Source organism: Enoplosus armatus, chromosome 9 (genome assembly GCF_043641665.1).
Source record: "Enoplosus armatus isolate fEnoArm2 chromosome 9, fEnoArm2.hap1, whole genome shotgun sequence".
NCBI lineage: Eukaryota > Metazoa > Chordata > Actinopteri > Centrarchiformes > Enoplosidae > Enoplosus > Enoplosus armatus.
The window spans coordinates 9,894,486-9,910,237 of record NC_092188.1 but is presented as its reverse complement, the minus strand read 5'-3'; the positions used below and the strand labels follow the sequence as shown (position 1 = coordinate 9,910,237).

Below are 15,752 nucleotides of genomic sequence, written 5' to 3'. Positions count from 1 at the left end.
GATTGGGCCGACTATTGAAACGAGCCATCCAGAACCAGGAAGAGTCCACAGTAAAGGGAAAGATTTCTCTGCCAAGTGAGTAACAGTTAGCTAACTGCTACAGTACCTTTAGCTAGCAGTTAGCCAACCTTAGCTAGCTAGTCACAGCAATATTTAAACTTAAAGGCACTTAAAGTTGCCATCAAGAGTTTTTTTTTTCTTTTTAAAAAGCATTGTGGTGAACTAGATGGGGGGGCTGATGCCCATATGTGTGGACTAAAAATACTGGAATCCACTTGTGAAATACTCAGCATGTGTGTAAACTCCCAAATGATGCTGCCAACCCACACACGTTACTACAAAATAAAATAAAAGAGGAACGGCAAAAAAATAATGACCTCAGTGTCCTTAATGATAGCCCTGCCTGTACTATGATTAAATTTATATAGAACTAGGTTTATATTTATCCTATCATAATAATCTTTATTTTAATTAGGTCCTTGGAAAAAGATACACACTCTGTTTTCCTATATCCTCCGTTTAATTTAGTGTATTTTATGACATGACACACAACCTTCTCTTGTCTCTGTTGGTCTCTCAGAGACTCCTGTTCGCCTTTTCAAGCATCAGATTCAAACTAAGGATGAGAATGCACCCAAGACAAACACGGCAAAGCCCACCTCACCTCCCGTCTCTGAGCTCATCCTCAGTGTCGTTTCCCAGTGCAAACACAGAGGTGGCATCTCTATGGCAGAGCTCAAGCAGACGCTGGCTGCTGGAGGCTACGATGTCACTAAAAACAGCAGACGGGTGAACATGGTGACCAACAGGCTGGTTAACAATGACACACTTGTACGAACTACAAGAAATGTATCATTCAGACTCAACAATAAGGTAAAATAACTTTTGCCTACATCATTTGGTAACATATTTTCCTGTAAATTTATACAACACTGGATGACAAACAGTAGGGCAGAAAATTGCTCTGTACATGTTCGACATATAGTTTATTGGTATGAGGCCAAAAGTGGAACTTAAATTTCAAGCCATTAAGAGCAGCAGCAATTTTCTTCCTCATGTGATGCAGTGTTCACTTGACCTTTACATTTCAATGTAAAAGTGAGAGACAACAGGTTTTTTCTTGTCAACAATGATCCAAAATTACCTGTAATTTTCAATCCTTTATTTTCTAGAAAAATCAGAAACAGACAGACACAAAGCGAGTAAGGACAAGCAGTGTGAAATCCCCAAAACCAAAAGGAGATCTGAAGCAGAGCAAAACAGCCAGCAAATCCCCCAAAGGAGCAGAAAAGTCACAGAGACAAGCCAGAAAGACTCCCAAACCAAAAGGCAAGTCACACAAACTAGCAGGCGAGACTCGCAGAGCAGCAGCCAAATCCCACAAACCAAGAAGGAAGACACCAAAAGCAAGAAGAAAGTCGCCAAAGCCAGGAGGGAAGAAAGGCAGATCTGCAACAAACCGAGCTGCATGGGTTCGAAAGGCACCAAGGAAGGCTCAAAGGGCTTGGACACGTCGACCAAAGCAAAACAGACATGCGTATAAATCTTCCAGGAAAAGACAGCCACCAAGACAGACGCTTCCTAAAACAAAACGGCAACGGCGGGTTGCCAGGAGAAGAGCTTACTACCATTAAAATCAGCATTTAGAGTAACTCATGGTGAACAGAAATAAACTCAAAATTCTACCATCCTGAAATTGTTTGTATTAATTTGATGTATTTATCAGCTGTGTTAAAAATGTATTTTCATTTTACCCTTATGTTCCATGTTCTCAGGGAAATCCATGAGCTTATCTTGTAATATTTTGTCTCCACTGTGCATCTCATTTCCTTCTGTGAGCTTTTCTCAGTCTATATGAAACAAAATCACTCATTATTTAATCATATATTTTATTGTAACTGTAATGACTGATAATCCAAAACTCAGTAATTGGTGCAGTTGATAATGGTATAAAATAGTAGTCATGCTTCTACATGAAAAGGGAACACTGGGTATATTCCACATGGTGGCCAAACACCATCATACAAGTATACACATGCAGTGTATAACAGGGAACATGTCTGTAGTCCACACGGCATCACTGGTGAAATGGACTTTGGGCCCAACGTTTCTGTTATATCCATTCCTAGTCCATTAAAACATGTCCATGTACTCTACGGTCTCTGCCTGGTCACCATCAGTAGTTCACTGACTGTTTGTCACAGGACACCCCACACTTCCTCGAAGGCAGAGCACATCTTGGCACAGGTCAGTGCTGCAGAGAGCGGGTAGTTACTGATGGACACAGTCTTCTCTGTGTAGTCCACATTCACCTGATGAAGACAAAGAGATAAGTCAGATATTTGACGCTTAAAGCCGTGAATCAGCCAACATCTAGAGCCATTTCTCACCGCTCCATGTGCAAATGCTCCAATCACCACTGCAGCTGGTCCCTCTGGCACCAAGGACCGGGGGCAGACAGCCTCTCCAGAAGAGAAGGAGGTGGCAATGCGTGGACAGCCGGGAGGCAGGTGGTCAGACACTGGGTTTTTAATCATCTTTAGAAGCCTCTGAGGACCATCAGCAGCCCTGACACTCAGCTTGTGCAGCAGCTGAACTAAGATAGAAGAAGAAGAATGATCAGGAGATTTGTACTTTGCCTACACAAAGATCAACTCAACATATATGTAGTTAATATACAGAAAGCATTCAACAATGGCAGTTTACCCATAAGGCCACAGAAGCGAGTGAAGGTTCTTGGGATGCGGGTCTGTGGGTTGATCTCTATTAAGGCGTTTTTCTCTGTGTGGATGTAAACCTGCAACAGGCCTGCCCTGTTCAGGGGACTGTCCATCAACATGAGCAGACTCTGATAAAAAGAGAACAGTCATAGATACAGCTCTTTATCACAGGCATGTCTTGAAGAACTTTACATACGGAAAAAATACTTACTTGTAGACACAATACACAGACATAAAAGATTCAGTATAATAAGCAGATGCACCTGTAATTAATTTTCAGACATGCTTGATGTAATTAGTTTACTTTTGCTAGATTAACTTCCTTTAACTTATTCAGTGAAAAATAAGGCCAAACAACACTGGCCTTTTGAGGCTTTCTATATGTAGTTAGTTTAGTTTTTTTTTTTTTAAAACACTAATGACGGACATTTTTTAAGACAAACAAATAGGATAAACAAACTTTTAATGAGGACCCCTTGAATTGTGTTATTAAATAAACGTGTCAGTGCTCTCTGGTGGGCAAACTATGTACTGGTGACACAGTTTTTATAATACCACACAAGTGCACTACTGCTATGTCTTGCAAATGTTAGTCTGATATATGCCAACACCAGAGTATCTGTGATAAACTAAAATCGGCCATAATGCCAATATATCCATCAGGTTCTACATTTTAGGTTTCTTCCATGAGGTTACAGGAGGACGCTGACAAGCCTCATTCCAAACCTCTGAATCTCTGCTCAAATGTCAGATTTAATTCAAATAATTAATTGAAATTAAATCGCTCATTTCAGACATAAATGGAGAATGCAGTTGTATACACTACTCTGAGATGAGTCCTTACCTGATGTGTGATATCTGGTCTTATATGTCCCGGATTCCTTCCACTTTTGACGATCATACTTTTGTGCTGGTCACAGTTTAACAGCTCAAAGGTTTTTCCGACCTGGGGAATACAAAACATGCAAAACGGATTGGCTATAAATTCACTTATTGTATCAGTTGCCCCAATTTAAAAGGTATGGTTACTGATGACACTTCCACTTGTAGCTGGTAGGGGCTGCATCACAACAACGCACAAACACAACCCTGACGCGTTACCTTCACTGTTTCTAACGAAGCCCCCTCCAGAATAACAACTAGTCTCCTCTCTGCCATACGATCGTGCAGGCTGCGGAGGTGTTTGGCTGGTTTTGGTTCATATTCGTCCAAATGTTCAAGACCACGCTTCTTCCCATTAGGAGCCGCCATGATGCCTTCAGATGGACTGTCGCAGAATGTGTTCGTCACGGCAAAAGTGCGCGTTCACGAGCGGGTGCCTAGTAAGTGCTTACTCTGCGCCTTTTAATGTAGCTAACTACATTTTAGGTGATGTAATTAAGTTTGACTATTAGTTATTTTATATTTTAAAACGGTGTCTCAACTGTCTTTGTGTGTGTGCGCGCGCGTGGTCGCCACAATCACTCCGTCACTTATGTGCGCCGGATGTTCTTCTACAACGTGTTGAAGGAAAGTTCACGTGTGGACATTTTATCTTACACCGTGCAATCAGACGTTGGGTCAAAAAGGAACAGATTAATCGGTGAGTATGTCAAGAATTGTTGCTGATCACATTTAGCAAAGACTCAGTCAGTCAGTGTTAATAACCGAGGTCTTAGCCTTGTCTTGAAAACACGACATGCGGAGTTGGGTCAACTAATGTTCTGTAACTGGCTATTGCAACTTATTCTGTCATTACTCTGTAACCGTAAGTGTAAAAGCATTTGAACACCTTGTAATTTAACATTTAGCTATGTTTCTAGCAATGTAATTTTGAATCCATATGGAAAACCATAAAACTAGTAGAACGTACACAAAAAAATAATGAGAATAATTAATGTGTGAGACTGTTTTCTATTGTGCATGGCTTCGCTCTTTATCACTGAAATAAGATACCATTGTAAGTGTTTATGTTTTACAAATGATTAAATCTGGCTACATGCCTCTGACATGCAGTTGGTCTGCAGACCTGTTTCCACCAGAGCTCAATCATCAGTTTCCAGATTCCTTTTACTGACTTAATCTACAATGCTCAAGTTTTTGGCAGTGTCACTGTTTGACAGTCTTTGATTACTTAGAGACTTCTGCTTCCCAGAATGACTCTCAAGAGTGTTGTAGTCTTCTATCAAAGACCAATGTCTTTGTGTTTATGGAATTATTATAGGGAAGCTCTTATATCCTAATGGGACTCTCAATACAAGTTTATTAAAGGTTAACTACTTTGTTAAGAAAAACAGCTGTTAGACAGTTTGTATATTCGCTACAACAGTTGTCTAATCACAATAATTTAAATTAGATTCCTTGAGATTTAACCAAAGAATGGAAACTTTTCATCCGTAACCACATGATCCTATAAATAAACTGTTTAAGGGCGGTTGTGGAATTTACTTAAGTTCAGTACATTTATATGTTACATGTGAAGGTATATAACATTTTGTGGTTCACCCAAACCTCCCTGTTATGAAGTTATGCAGTTTTCTGCTTCTAGGCAAATGAGTCCTTTTACAACATATCATGGTCTAAAGACCGCACCAACAGTGATCTCTGTTCATAAACACTGACATTTTGCACAGGCTTTGAAAAGATGAAACGTAATTTTCCTCTGCTTTTCAGTGTGTTTGTGTAACTCTGAGTCATGGGTCGGAAGTTGGATCCCACCAACAAGGTGAAGAGAGGGCCAGGGAAAAAAGCCAGGAAGCAGAAAGGAGCAGAGACTGAGTTGGCCAAGTTCATAAATGATGGTGATTATTGTGTATTATCAGCTATTTATAAAGACGCACATTCACTCTGGAAATATATACCATACTGTTTAACAACAACCACTTCATCTTGCTGACTGCGTCATTATGGCTTGTTGATCAAAGTGTGTCTTTCCTGTTTGCAGAGGAAACAGGACCAAAGCGTTTGTCAAGTAGATCCAGGAAAAGGTAAGAGGTCGACTGACAACATGACATGAAATAATATTACTCCGTTTACAACTTGCTCATTCATATTGTAATTTTACAGAGCTGCAAAAAGAGTCCAGAATTTGAAAAAGCCTAAAGATGCTTCTGAGGAACAGCCCAAGAAAGGTAACCACATCAGTGTCTGTGGTGGATGTTTTCTAAATACACAAGTGCAGATAATTACTATCCAGCTCCTGCTAAGAAGTCAAGGATGTTACAACAATGAGAAAACATGGCTGTGATGTTCTGTGGGTGTTTTTTGAGTCTGAAATCTGTTGTGTGTAAAACCGTCTCCATGGTGAGGTTAGTGGCCTTTTTAAGGGAGCAACAGATATTATACAGTGTATATATATATATAAAGAAAAAATAAGGAAAATGTTTGTGTCTCTTCAAATGATGTCTTTGGACTGTTGTTGTTGTTAAAGTAGTAATACATCGTATTTATTGTCTGTTTTTTTTTTTTCTCAAAAGGATTCACTGATGAGAATAGTAAGTGGTTGACACCAGCAAAGAGGAAGCGCAAAATTGATGAACCTGAAAGTGAGGATGACAGTGATGAACAATGGGAGGAAGAGGAAGACGAGGAGCAGCAGCAGCCGAAGAAGGGAGGAAAAGACCAAGGAAAGAAGGGTGCTAAATTAGGAGTGAAAGAAGAGGAGAAAGATGATGATGAGGATGATGATGATGGTGATGATGATGATAATGACGACGACGATGATGATGATGAAATGGTTGACGACTATGGTACACTTGATGACGGCAGTGGTGAGGAAGCAGCTGAAGAAGAAAGTGATGGAGAGGAAGTATGTGAAATGGTTCTACTATAACTTTTTCTTAGCTCCTTTTTCTTTTTCTTGTCTTTTCTGTATTTAAGACTGGAAATTTGACTGAAATTGTGATTCAGATGTTGAAATGTGCACATACAATCTCTGATTTTATTACAGAGATTCCAAATTTCTTCCCATCTTTCAAAGTTTACGGCTGGTTAATGTGTTAAATATATAGTTGGTATAATTTAATGACCACTTTCCTTGGTTGTAGCTTCTTCCCATCGAACGTGCAGCCAAGAAAGCGAAAAAGCTGAAGGAAACCATGGGTCTAGGGAGTGATGAAGATGATGATGATGATGAGGAAGACGATGGCGATGATGATGATGAGAATGATGATGAAGACGAAAAGAAATCAGATGCTGACATGGATGAGGAAGACACAGTACAAACCAACATAGATGAAATGGATCAGTTTAGGCTACCTGGGGCAGAGGAAAGTGCGAAGGAAGGTGAGTGACGTACAGTTTTTTTTCCCACAATAAGATTCCTCTCTTTTTAAAGTAGCAAATTGAATTGTTTTGCAAGAAGTCTAAATCCTTTTCTTATCTGCATTTTTAGGTGTCCTGCCTCTAGACCTGAAGACGATCCATCAAAGAATAAAGGACAACATTGATGTCCTTTGTAATTTCTCAACAAAAAGGGAGGAGGGGAAAGAGAGAGCAGAGTACATCTCTCTTCTGAAGAAGGATCTCTGCACCTACTACAGCTACAATGTCTTCCTCATTGAGAAATTAATGGACCTCTTCCCTCTTTCAGAGGTGGATGATGTTACCCCCCCCCCCCCCCCCCCCCCCATACAATGATAGAGATACAATGAATGACCTGATAGAGATTGTGTGTTGAGTTAAATGAAAACATATGAATGTTATTTTTTTTTTCTTTCTTGCTTACAGCTGGTTGATTTCCTTGAGGCCAATGAAATTCAGAGACCCGTCACTATTCGGACCAACACACTGAAAACAAGGAGGCGGGATCTTGCACAGGTAACTGCTCGGGGTGGGAGAGATGGATAAAATAGCAGATAACAATATTTTCAAATGTCAAAATTCATAATATGCTTCATAATGTTTCAACTCACTAAATAGCAAAAATGAAGTAGTAATATAATTGTTTACAGGATTTAACAAATGAGTAAATGCAGAAAATAAAACTACATTTATGTCATGAATGTAAATTGACTCAATAGAAGAATATCCACATTAAAAGATACACATGTTTGGCTCTAGTTTTGATTATGTCATTGACCCAGAAACCTCCACTGAACACAAAGAGAACCTCCTCATTAAATTACTTGACTGGTATTGTTTAGTGTCATATGCTGCTCGTATGTTGAACTCAGTGGTCTGTGTTTTCCTCGTTTAGGCCTTGATCAACAGAGGAGTGAACCTTGATCCACTGGGGAAATGGTCTAAAGTAGGTTTGGTCATCTATGACTCCTCAGTACCTGTAGGTAAGTTTCAGTGCATCCATGTCAGCGCTCTGACTTGAGCGATTAAAGATCTTTATTGTACAATATCTGATGCCGTCTGTAGCCACACAAGCTTTAACTGTAATTCTTTCCATGTTTTAAAACAGGTGCAACCCCAGAGTATCTGTCTGGTCAGTACATGCTGCAAGGAGCCTCCAGTTTTCTGCCAGTCATGGCGCTCTCTCCACAGGAGGGAGAGTTAGTGTTGGACATGAGCTCAGCTCCAGGAGGCAAGACCACCTATATTGGTAAGATGTGCTGTTAATTACACAAAGTGTAACACTTTGTCATTTTCATGTGGTGTTTCAAACTGTAATGTTGTCTAGGGCTGCAACTAACGTTTGTCTGTAAAATGTCAGAAACATTTGAAAAATGGCCATTATAATTTACCAGAGCCCAACATGACGTATTTAAATTCCTTATTTTATCCAAACAACGGTCCAAAACCCAAAGATATTCTGTTTACTATCATATATGATGAAGAAAAGCATCAAATTATTACATTAGAGAAAACCAGTGAATGTTGCTAATTAAATGCAATTAACGGTATATGTGAACATTCCACCCTTAGCTCAGCTGATGAGAAACACAGGCGTGATCGTGGCTAATGATGCCAACGCAGAAAGATTGAAGAGTGTGGTGGGCAACATCCACCGTCTGGGGGTCACCAACACTGTTGTCTGCAACTACGATGGAAGGCAGTTCCCGAAGGTAACGTTCATACATCAGTAGAAGAACATTATCTCTGTGGTTTACATTTATTCTACAGGTTTATATAGTGTACTGACTTGTGGAAAATGTTGCCTCCAGGTAATGGGTGGGTTTGATAGAGTGCTGCTTGATGCTCCATGCTCAGGCACAGGGGTCATTGCTAAAGATCCAGCTGTGAAGACCAGTAAGGTAAAACACCATTTGCTGTTCATTTAAACAATCATATAGATACATACTTTTGGTTTTAAATAGTGTTTAATACTTTTTTCCCTTCCACTCTCCTATTTCCTGATAGGACGAGGCAGACATCCTTCGCTCTGCTCACTTGCAGAAAGAACTGATTCTATCTGCCATCGACTCTGTCAATGCTGAGTCCCCTACAGGAGGATATCTGGTCTACTGCACATGTTCAATAATGGTACGAGTAATGTACATGCAACTAATTCAAATTTAGTTTTGTTGCATGTCTTCTTAATTCATTCTTAGGTTTACATGTTATTTGTGAGTAGGGTCTGAAATATTCAGCAGAAAGGCTTTAGTATTGATCAAGTATTGATATATGTATTACACCAGGTGGAGGAGAATGAATGGGTGGTGGACTACGCTTTAAAGAAAAGGAACGTCAAATTAGTTCCCACAGGACATGACTTTGGCAAGGAAGGCTTCACCAGGTAAATAAGATAACCAATGTGTGTTTTCACCAAGTGGTTCAGTTATTGAAAGGCAAGCACACTGACCTTCAACCCTAAATTTGTTTTTCTATTTCTTAGGTTCAAAGAACGCAGATTCCATCCTTCTCTGCGGCTGTCTCGACGATTTTACCCTCATTCCCACAACATGGATGGGTTTTTTGTGGCCAAGCTGAAGAAATTCTCCAATGTAATTCCAACTGCACCAGCAGGAAAAGGTAACAATTTCTCTTATGAGCACATGCCAGCTTTCATCATGATAAGTCACCCTGTTTGACATTAGCTCATCCTCTGTGTCTGTCATTTATGTAGAGGAAGAAAACGCAGATGCTCCTGAGGCGACAGTTGTTACAGACTCTCCCAAAGAGAAACCATCCAAAAGTGACAAGACAAAGAAGATTGTCCCCGGCAAGGCAGGCGGCTTAAAGAAAAAAACCCAAGCCAATGGAACAGCAGCCAAGAAAACGTCAAAAGGCAAACAGGACTTACCCGCTGGACCAAAAAAGGCAAAGGTTGCCAAGATGGATGGAGAGACTGTGAAAGGGGCAAAGGCCAACAAGCCCACAGTGAAGACGGCTGATGAAACTAAAGCATCAAAGGCTGACAAAAAGGAAGGGAGCAGATTTGAGAAAAAGCAGGGCAAAAATAGAAAAACACCCGTGATGTCAAAGAACAGAATCGGAAAGAATAAATTCAAAAAGTTGAAGCACATGTTGGAAAAACAAGACCAAGAGTGACGGTGTGTACAGTGTGATAAAGTGTACTAGATAACGTAAGAGCTTTGTAGAGCTTCCTTACAGACCCAGGTCAGCTAACGAGAGTTCAGATTGGTGTGCTCATTTCAGAGCAGCGATACTGTATGTGTCAGTAAGATATTATTGTAATGCCCGTGTACAAATGAACTGTACTGATAAACGATCCTCTCACTTAAGTTGGGTCTTCCCTCTTTTATTTGTATTACAGAATATTCATTATGTTTATCTGTTGATTTAATTGCAGGGTGCACCAGTTTCTATTATCTGTGAAACATAATAAATTTTTTAACTTGTTTGATTGATCATTCATCAGTGGGAATTTTACTTGTCTGTTAAGTACACCTGGAGCATCTGGTTATTTGATGGGTAACTTGGAGCAAATGTTCAAGTCAGCTTTGGAAAACACTTATAGCATCTAATTCACTTTTCCATCTCTAATCACATTTTAGACATCGAGAAATGTATTTTGACTTGTCAGTTTAGTTCTGATTACTCATCATCCCAGTTTCGCCTATCTGCAATTGAAATGTGACTAGTGGTAACTCATTTTTAAACATCCAAATTGGTATCATTAATTGAACTGAGTAGTCAGAACTACACTGAAGGTATCTTGAATTTGAGTTCTGACTAGTGAAAATGTAAATCAAAAAATACACAATTTCATATATTCAAAAGTGATTTGTAACAATTAAATTGTTCATTGCTATTAGTCAGAATGTAATAAGAAAGGTCTTAACTTTGACTAGTTAGAATATAATTAGCTATATCTTGAATTAAAATGTATAAATGAATACACTGCAGCTTTCTTTATTGTGAATTTTATCAATCTATAATTTGTTAAATGGGCGTGATATGCCTGCTGGTATTGATAATGTGAGTTTTTACTTGAATAAACACCAGTTTGAATGGGATTTGTGCTGGAAACTATTCCTTTAGTGTTCCAAGAGTGCAGAAACAACCAATCAGATTGGCCCATTTCGAACCGGAAGCTGTGTTGTTTACATTTTCTAAGATGGCGGCGGGGATGTATTTGGAGCATTATTTGGACAGTAAGCAGTGTTATGCATTAAACATGTTGGAAAATATTTCAACATAATTAGCTCATTTTATACTTTGTCTTTCATTGTGTAATATAGCCCCTGACTAACTCGCTTGCGGGACAGACTGCTTTAACCGTTTCCCAACGGTCAGCGGGTTTAGGCTCAGTCTATTTGCTGGAACAAGGCAACGTAACCTAGCGAAGAAATGATGCTGTTTGAGATTTTACAGCACACATACTGTACTAGCCATGCTGGTCTAGTTTAAATTAATCTAACAAGCTAAGTAACTTGTCCTCGTGCCCCTTGCTGTTTACTGCAATTAATTAATATTAGTTGAAGCGCTATCGATAATGGCAGCCGAAGCATCTTCCAGCGCATATGATTAAGCTAGCTATCCTGCCTCCATCAACGTTAGTGTTTCATGTTGATCTCATTAAAAGTGGGATTAAACTGTTTGTTGTTTCCCGTTCCACCACACCAGGCATAGAAAACTTGCCCTTCGAGTTGCAGAGAAACTTCAATTTGATGAGGGATCTAGATCAACGCACAGAGGGTAAGAACAATGAACTGTGTAATTGGTGTGGATTTTAACCCTGAATTGATGTGAAATCGCATGCCGTCTGCTCTCCATCTAGTAAAAGAGACCTGTTAAAGCACACTACGCCACTGTTTTGTCTCCTCTTTAAACAAAATGATCTATGCAGTGGTTCCCAACCTGAGGGTCAGGACCGGATGTTAAGGGAAGTCTGAGGGGTCACAAGATAATTAAAGGAATAAGAAAGGGAGGGAAAACAATTGTCATACAAATGATTTATATATATTTTTTCAATCTCTAATATTTGCCATTTTCATGTGAAATACAACTTTCACAAGAAGACATTACTTAATTTTTAGGGACCACAAGCCAAAAAGTTTGGAAACCAATGATCTCTAGTGGAATACAAGTACATCAGCCTCCCAATAGTTTGTAAGCACAAAAGAACAGCACATGTGGTAATAATTGAGTTTCGTAAATTTAGTGTAATAAATTGTGAGTGATGTTCAAATTCACAAAATATCCTCCTAGCTATTTCTTGTGTTGCTCAACATGAGCTAGACATAAATAAAATTAACATTTTATGCATGTTAAACAAGAAAACAGATTACTAATGTTTAAATATATTGTCATTATTTTCTGCATATTTGAGACTTATTAATTGTACAGTGAAGTTTCATCACATTGGTAACATTGGCTTAACAGTTACAATGTTGTTTTAGAAGTTTTACTCCTTGTCTCTCTTTTAGATCTAAAAGGACAGATAGACTCTCTAGCTAAAGAGTACACAGCCAACGCCAGGACTCTTTCCTCTGAGCAAAAGCTGTCCATACTGAGGCAGATTCAGCAGTCTTACAGTAAATGCAAGGAGTTTGGAGATGATAAGGTGCAACTGGCCATGCAGACCTATGAGATGGTTAGTATCTTAGAAATTAACATGTTTTACATACATCTGTAGGTAAGTGAGTGGGAAAACTCGGGGGAAAAATAGACCCACTGTGCTGAATGTACATGAAATATGCACCGCAATCAGTCCGCTGAAGTTCTATTTTCTACAGGTCGACAAACACATCAGGCGTCTTGATACAGACCTGGCTCGGTTTGAAGCTGACCTGAAGGAAAAGCAGATCGAGAGCACGGACTATGATTCCACCTCCAGTAAGGGGAAGAAAGGTGTGTGTCATTTATATTTGCTTAATATATTTTATTTTCTTGCACCGATGACCAACCAAAACCGAACATAGTGGAATATTAAAGTGGTTGTGTAATTCCAGCTGAGTCCAGACAGAAGGAAAAGAAGACGGCTAAAACAAGGTCTAAAGTGAAGAGTTCAGATGAAGATGGCAGTCCCAAGAGTGCACAGAAGAAAGTCAAACTCCTTCAGCCGTACGTATCTACTTTCCAGCTTGTGATGGCCAAGTGTTGCTTTTCATGTTTGAAGTCAATAATTTTTAGTTTGTTTTATGATCACACTCCCATTCTCACTCGCAATACTTTCCCTCCCATCATCAGAGGAGAATTCAACAGCCCTACCACCAACTTTGGGAATGTTCACCCATCTGATGTGCTGGACATGCCAGTGGACCCCAACGAACCCACCTACTGTCTGTGCCATCAGGTCTCTTACGGCGAGATGATCGGCTGTGACAACACTGATGTGAGTTTTGTTTCATGGCCCCCTTTCAGTCTCAGTCAGGCGTCAGTCAGTACTTTTTTTATTGTAATTTTCCCACATCTTTTTACTTATTTTTACATTATACAAGATGTTGGGGTGTGACTTAATATTGTGAGGGATTTGATTTGAGAATTTAAAAGTAGGTGGGTAAACACCACAAAAAGGACACTGGCATTGCTCTTTACTCTCTTTTGTAGTAGTATCAGTTGCATTTACAGAAGAGGTGAAGGACGACAAAGTGGAAAAGTTGTTAGAGATATTGGTGATGTTGTGAACTGAAACTGAAGAAAAAAAGAAAAAGGAATAGGGATAAACGACCTCACAACGTAGTGCTCATTGCAAATACAAGTACAGAAGCCACCAGATAAAAGTGCCTACAAAGAAGTATGTAATTAAATACAAATGACAATTACATAGTAAAAACAATTATTAGATACAATTGTGATTATTATAGTGATTGTTATCAAAACAGATTAATTATTTATTAATGGTGTTCTAGATAGTTTTGTACCGTGTGGATTCTGTATCTGTTTGTGGTAGTTGCATCGCCTTATATATATATTTATATATACAGTGTACATATCTCAAGAGCAATGACATGTTACAGGAAGAGGAAAGGTTGTAATTTTGCCTTTTTGTGACATTTCGCATATATAAAAAAAAGAAAAGAAAACGTATTTATTAATTTCATGGGTCCTTTACTGTGACTTATGATTTTATTTGATTAAATACCATTCAAGTATTACAAAGGTCAACAGCAAGGTACCGTCAGGGCACAGGCCTGAATTAAGAAGATTATAAGTATAATGATAAGAAATAGAAGTTTTAATAATGTTATATGTCAATAATCAGCTACATAGAGAGTACATGTATGCCCTCTCCATTACATATATTTCCTAGATGCTAACCACAAATTAAGAGGTTTAGGAGTCCTGCAGTCTCATGCCTCTTCCTCTGTGGATAAGGTCACAGATGACAGAGCGAGTGATTAATTAGCAGATGCCTCACTACACATACTGTATGTGAGGTCTCTATTTGAAAAGATTGATTTTGCTTTTGATCATATGTTCTGAATGGTTTTGTCTGGACTAAGTGCACCATTTGCAAGAATACTTAACAGCACATTATCGTTTTTTGTCTTTTCTCCAGTGCTCCATTGAGTGGTTCCATTTTGCATGCGTGGGCCTGACAACCAAACCAAGAGGCAAATGGTAAGAAACCCAGTATCTGAAATGGAGGCTGTAATGGATTATCCTATTTTCAATATCTGCAATCAATAAAAGTGTGAATTGTTACTCATTCAAGTCAGTCAACTAAATGTTTTTGCTGGGGTTTTTTATCTATAACATGCAGGTATTGTCCACGATGCTCTCAAGACAGAAAGAGAAAATAAAAACGCCTGGTTTTCCTGGAACAAAACGTGGACACTGATGAGATGAAAAATGAGAAGAATATTTCTTCATTAGTTACTAGAATTTTTGTTTCTCATCTTCCTTAACATTTGGTGCTTTTTCTTTTGGTTTACGTAATTTGCCTGGATCTGATGCAGTGTGTGTGAAGGAGTCAAGTGGTTACAAATGTATTTAAATATTGATTTTTTTTTTTTAAATGGTTAACAATACTTTCTTTTTTTTTAGTTACCTTTGGTGCTCTTATTGTGACTTTTTTTTTTTTTTTTTACATTTTGTTTTATGAGTGAATAATAAACACTACAACTGCCCCTAATGGTTTAACAGTTCTAACTTGTCACAATACTTTATACTGTATTCACATGTACAACTACAACGTTTTAAGTATTTTCTCTGAAAACAGTTTGCCCATGGATACTTTTTTGCGTTATTGTATGGTTAGTTTCTTGTGCTTAGCCTTGGAACACTAGTTTTATGTTTTAAGTATAACAAGAGGGCAAAAGAGTATGAAGACAAATGCTGCATCCTGACAGTATTAGTCATCTGTGGTAGTGAGTTAAACCATTTAATTTTAACATTTGATTGAGTGCTGTATAGAAAGTAAGACATTTCGTGAAAAGTATTGTCATTTCTGTAGCTGAAACATTGGTACAGGGGAGAGGGGGTGCTTGTGTTGTCAATCATTTGAATACAGCTACTACCTCAAAAAACTTGTCTTTGTCTCTGTGTTTATCGTTACCTTGGCCGTGCTGCAGTGTTCAGCGTTTTCCAGAAGGTGGTAGTGTTGTGTGGAACTCCCTGGTAACCAAGGCGCATGCGTGTGACGTCAGCGTTCATTGCTTTGGCGCGATGTGCAAATAAATTTGAAAGTGAGTGGATTCAAACCGCTTACAGACGCTGGATAGAGCAGACAACACCTTTGTCCTCAGAGGTCGA

At 38.9% G+C, this 15,752-nt stretch overlaps 3 protein-coding genes across 8 annotated transcripts; 2 read left to right on the top strand and 1 right to left on the bottom strand.

Annotated features, from left to right (window-relative positions):
* Positions 1–1,929: 1,929 nt before the first annotated feature.
* Positions 1,930–3,971, bottom strand: emg1 (EMG1 N1-specific pseudouridine methyltransferase). Its single transcript, XM_070912523.1, has 5 exons — positions 3,822–3,971; positions 3,565–3,666; positions 2,707–2,848; positions 2,391–2,596; positions 1,930–2,312 (listed from the first exon to the last, which is right to left on the bottom strand). Exons 1-5 carry the CDS (start codon positions 3,969–3,971, stop codon positions 2,199–2,201), a joined length of 714 nt encoding a protein of 237 aa, XP_070768624.1. The 3' UTR covers positions 1,930–2,198.
* A 257-nt stretch (positions 3,972–4,228) lies between these two features.
* nop2 (NOP2 nucleolar protein homolog (yeast)) lies at positions 4,229–10,464 on the top strand. Its single transcript, XM_070911944.1, has 16 exons — positions 4,229–4,302; positions 5,373–5,500; positions 5,644–5,686; positions 5,766–5,830; positions 6,176–6,507; positions 6,746–6,983; positions 7,093–7,292; positions 7,428–7,517; positions 7,897–7,984; positions 8,110–8,250; positions 8,574–8,713; positions 8,813–8,902; positions 9,009–9,131; positions 9,287–9,384; positions 9,484–9,620; positions 9,715–10,464. The coding sequence occupies exons 2-16, from the start codon at positions 5,395–5,397 to the stop codon at positions 10,137–10,139; spliced, it is 2,316 nt and encodes a 771-aa protein (XP_070768045.1). The 5' UTR covers positions 4,229–4,302; positions 5,373–5,394; the 3' UTR covers positions 10,140–10,464.
* Positions 10,465–11,169: 705 nt separating this feature from the next.
* On the top strand, positions 11,170–15,505 carry ing4 (inhibitor of growth family, member 4). Of its 6 annotated transcripts, none has more exons than XM_070911934.1 (8): positions 11,170–11,206; positions 11,679–11,750; positions 12,482–12,648; positions 12,791–12,905; positions 13,007–13,118; positions 13,245–13,389; positions 14,557–14,618; positions 14,761–15,505. In XM_070911934.1, the coding sequence occupies exons 1-8, from the start codon at positions 11,170–11,172 to the stop codon at positions 14,798–14,800; spliced, it is 750 nt and encodes a 249-aa protein (XP_070768035.1). In that variant the 3' UTR covers positions 14,801–15,505. The 6 variants fall into 6 exon arrangements, with proteins under 6 accessions (XP_070768035.1, XP_070768038.1, XP_070768037.1 ...); XM_070911937.1 differs by having other exon boundaries at positions 13,007–13,146; positions 13,285–13,389; XM_070911936.1 differs by having other exon boundaries at positions 12,791–12,907; positions 13,021–13,118.
* Positions 15,506–15,752: the final 247 nt, after the last annotated feature.

Bases quoted from the DNA above. Each gene is read 5' to 3' on its own strand.
- nop2 (XM_070911944.1), top strand. From the start codon at position 5,395: ATGGGTCGGAAGTTGGATCCCACCAACAAGGTGAAGAGAGGGCCAGGG. The intron at 9,385-9,483 runs GTAAATAAGATA...TCTATTTCTTAG, and splicing joins GGCAAGGAAGGCTTCACCAG to GTTCAAAGAACGCAGATTCC. The intron at 9,621-9,714 runs GTAACAATTTCT...TCATTTATGTAG, and splicing joins AACTGCACCAGCAGGAAAAG to AGGAAGAAAACGCAGATGCT.
- emg1 (XM_070912523.1), bottom strand. From the start codon at position 3,971: ATGGCGGCTCCTAATGGGAAGAAGCGTGGTCTTGAACATTTGGACGAA. The intron at 2,597-2,706 runs GTAAACTGCCAT...CTTCTATCTTAG, and splicing joins TCGCTTCTGTGGCCTTATGG to TTCAGCTGCTGCACAAGCTG. The intron at 2,313-2,390 runs GTGAGAAATGGC...TGTCTTCATCAG, and splicing joins GAGCATTTGCACATGGAGCG to GTGAATGTGGACTACACAGA.
- ing4 (XM_070911934.1), top strand. From the start codon at position 11,170: ATGGCGGCGGGGATGTATTTGGAGCATTATTTGGACA. The intron at 11,207-11,678 runs GTAAGCAGTGTT...CCACCACACCAG, and splicing joins TTTGGAGCATTATTTGGACA to GCATAGAAAACTTGCCCTTC. The intron at 12,649-12,790 runs GTTAGTATCTTA...TATTTTCTACAG, and splicing joins CCATGCAGACCTATGAGATG to GTCGACAAACACATCAGGCG.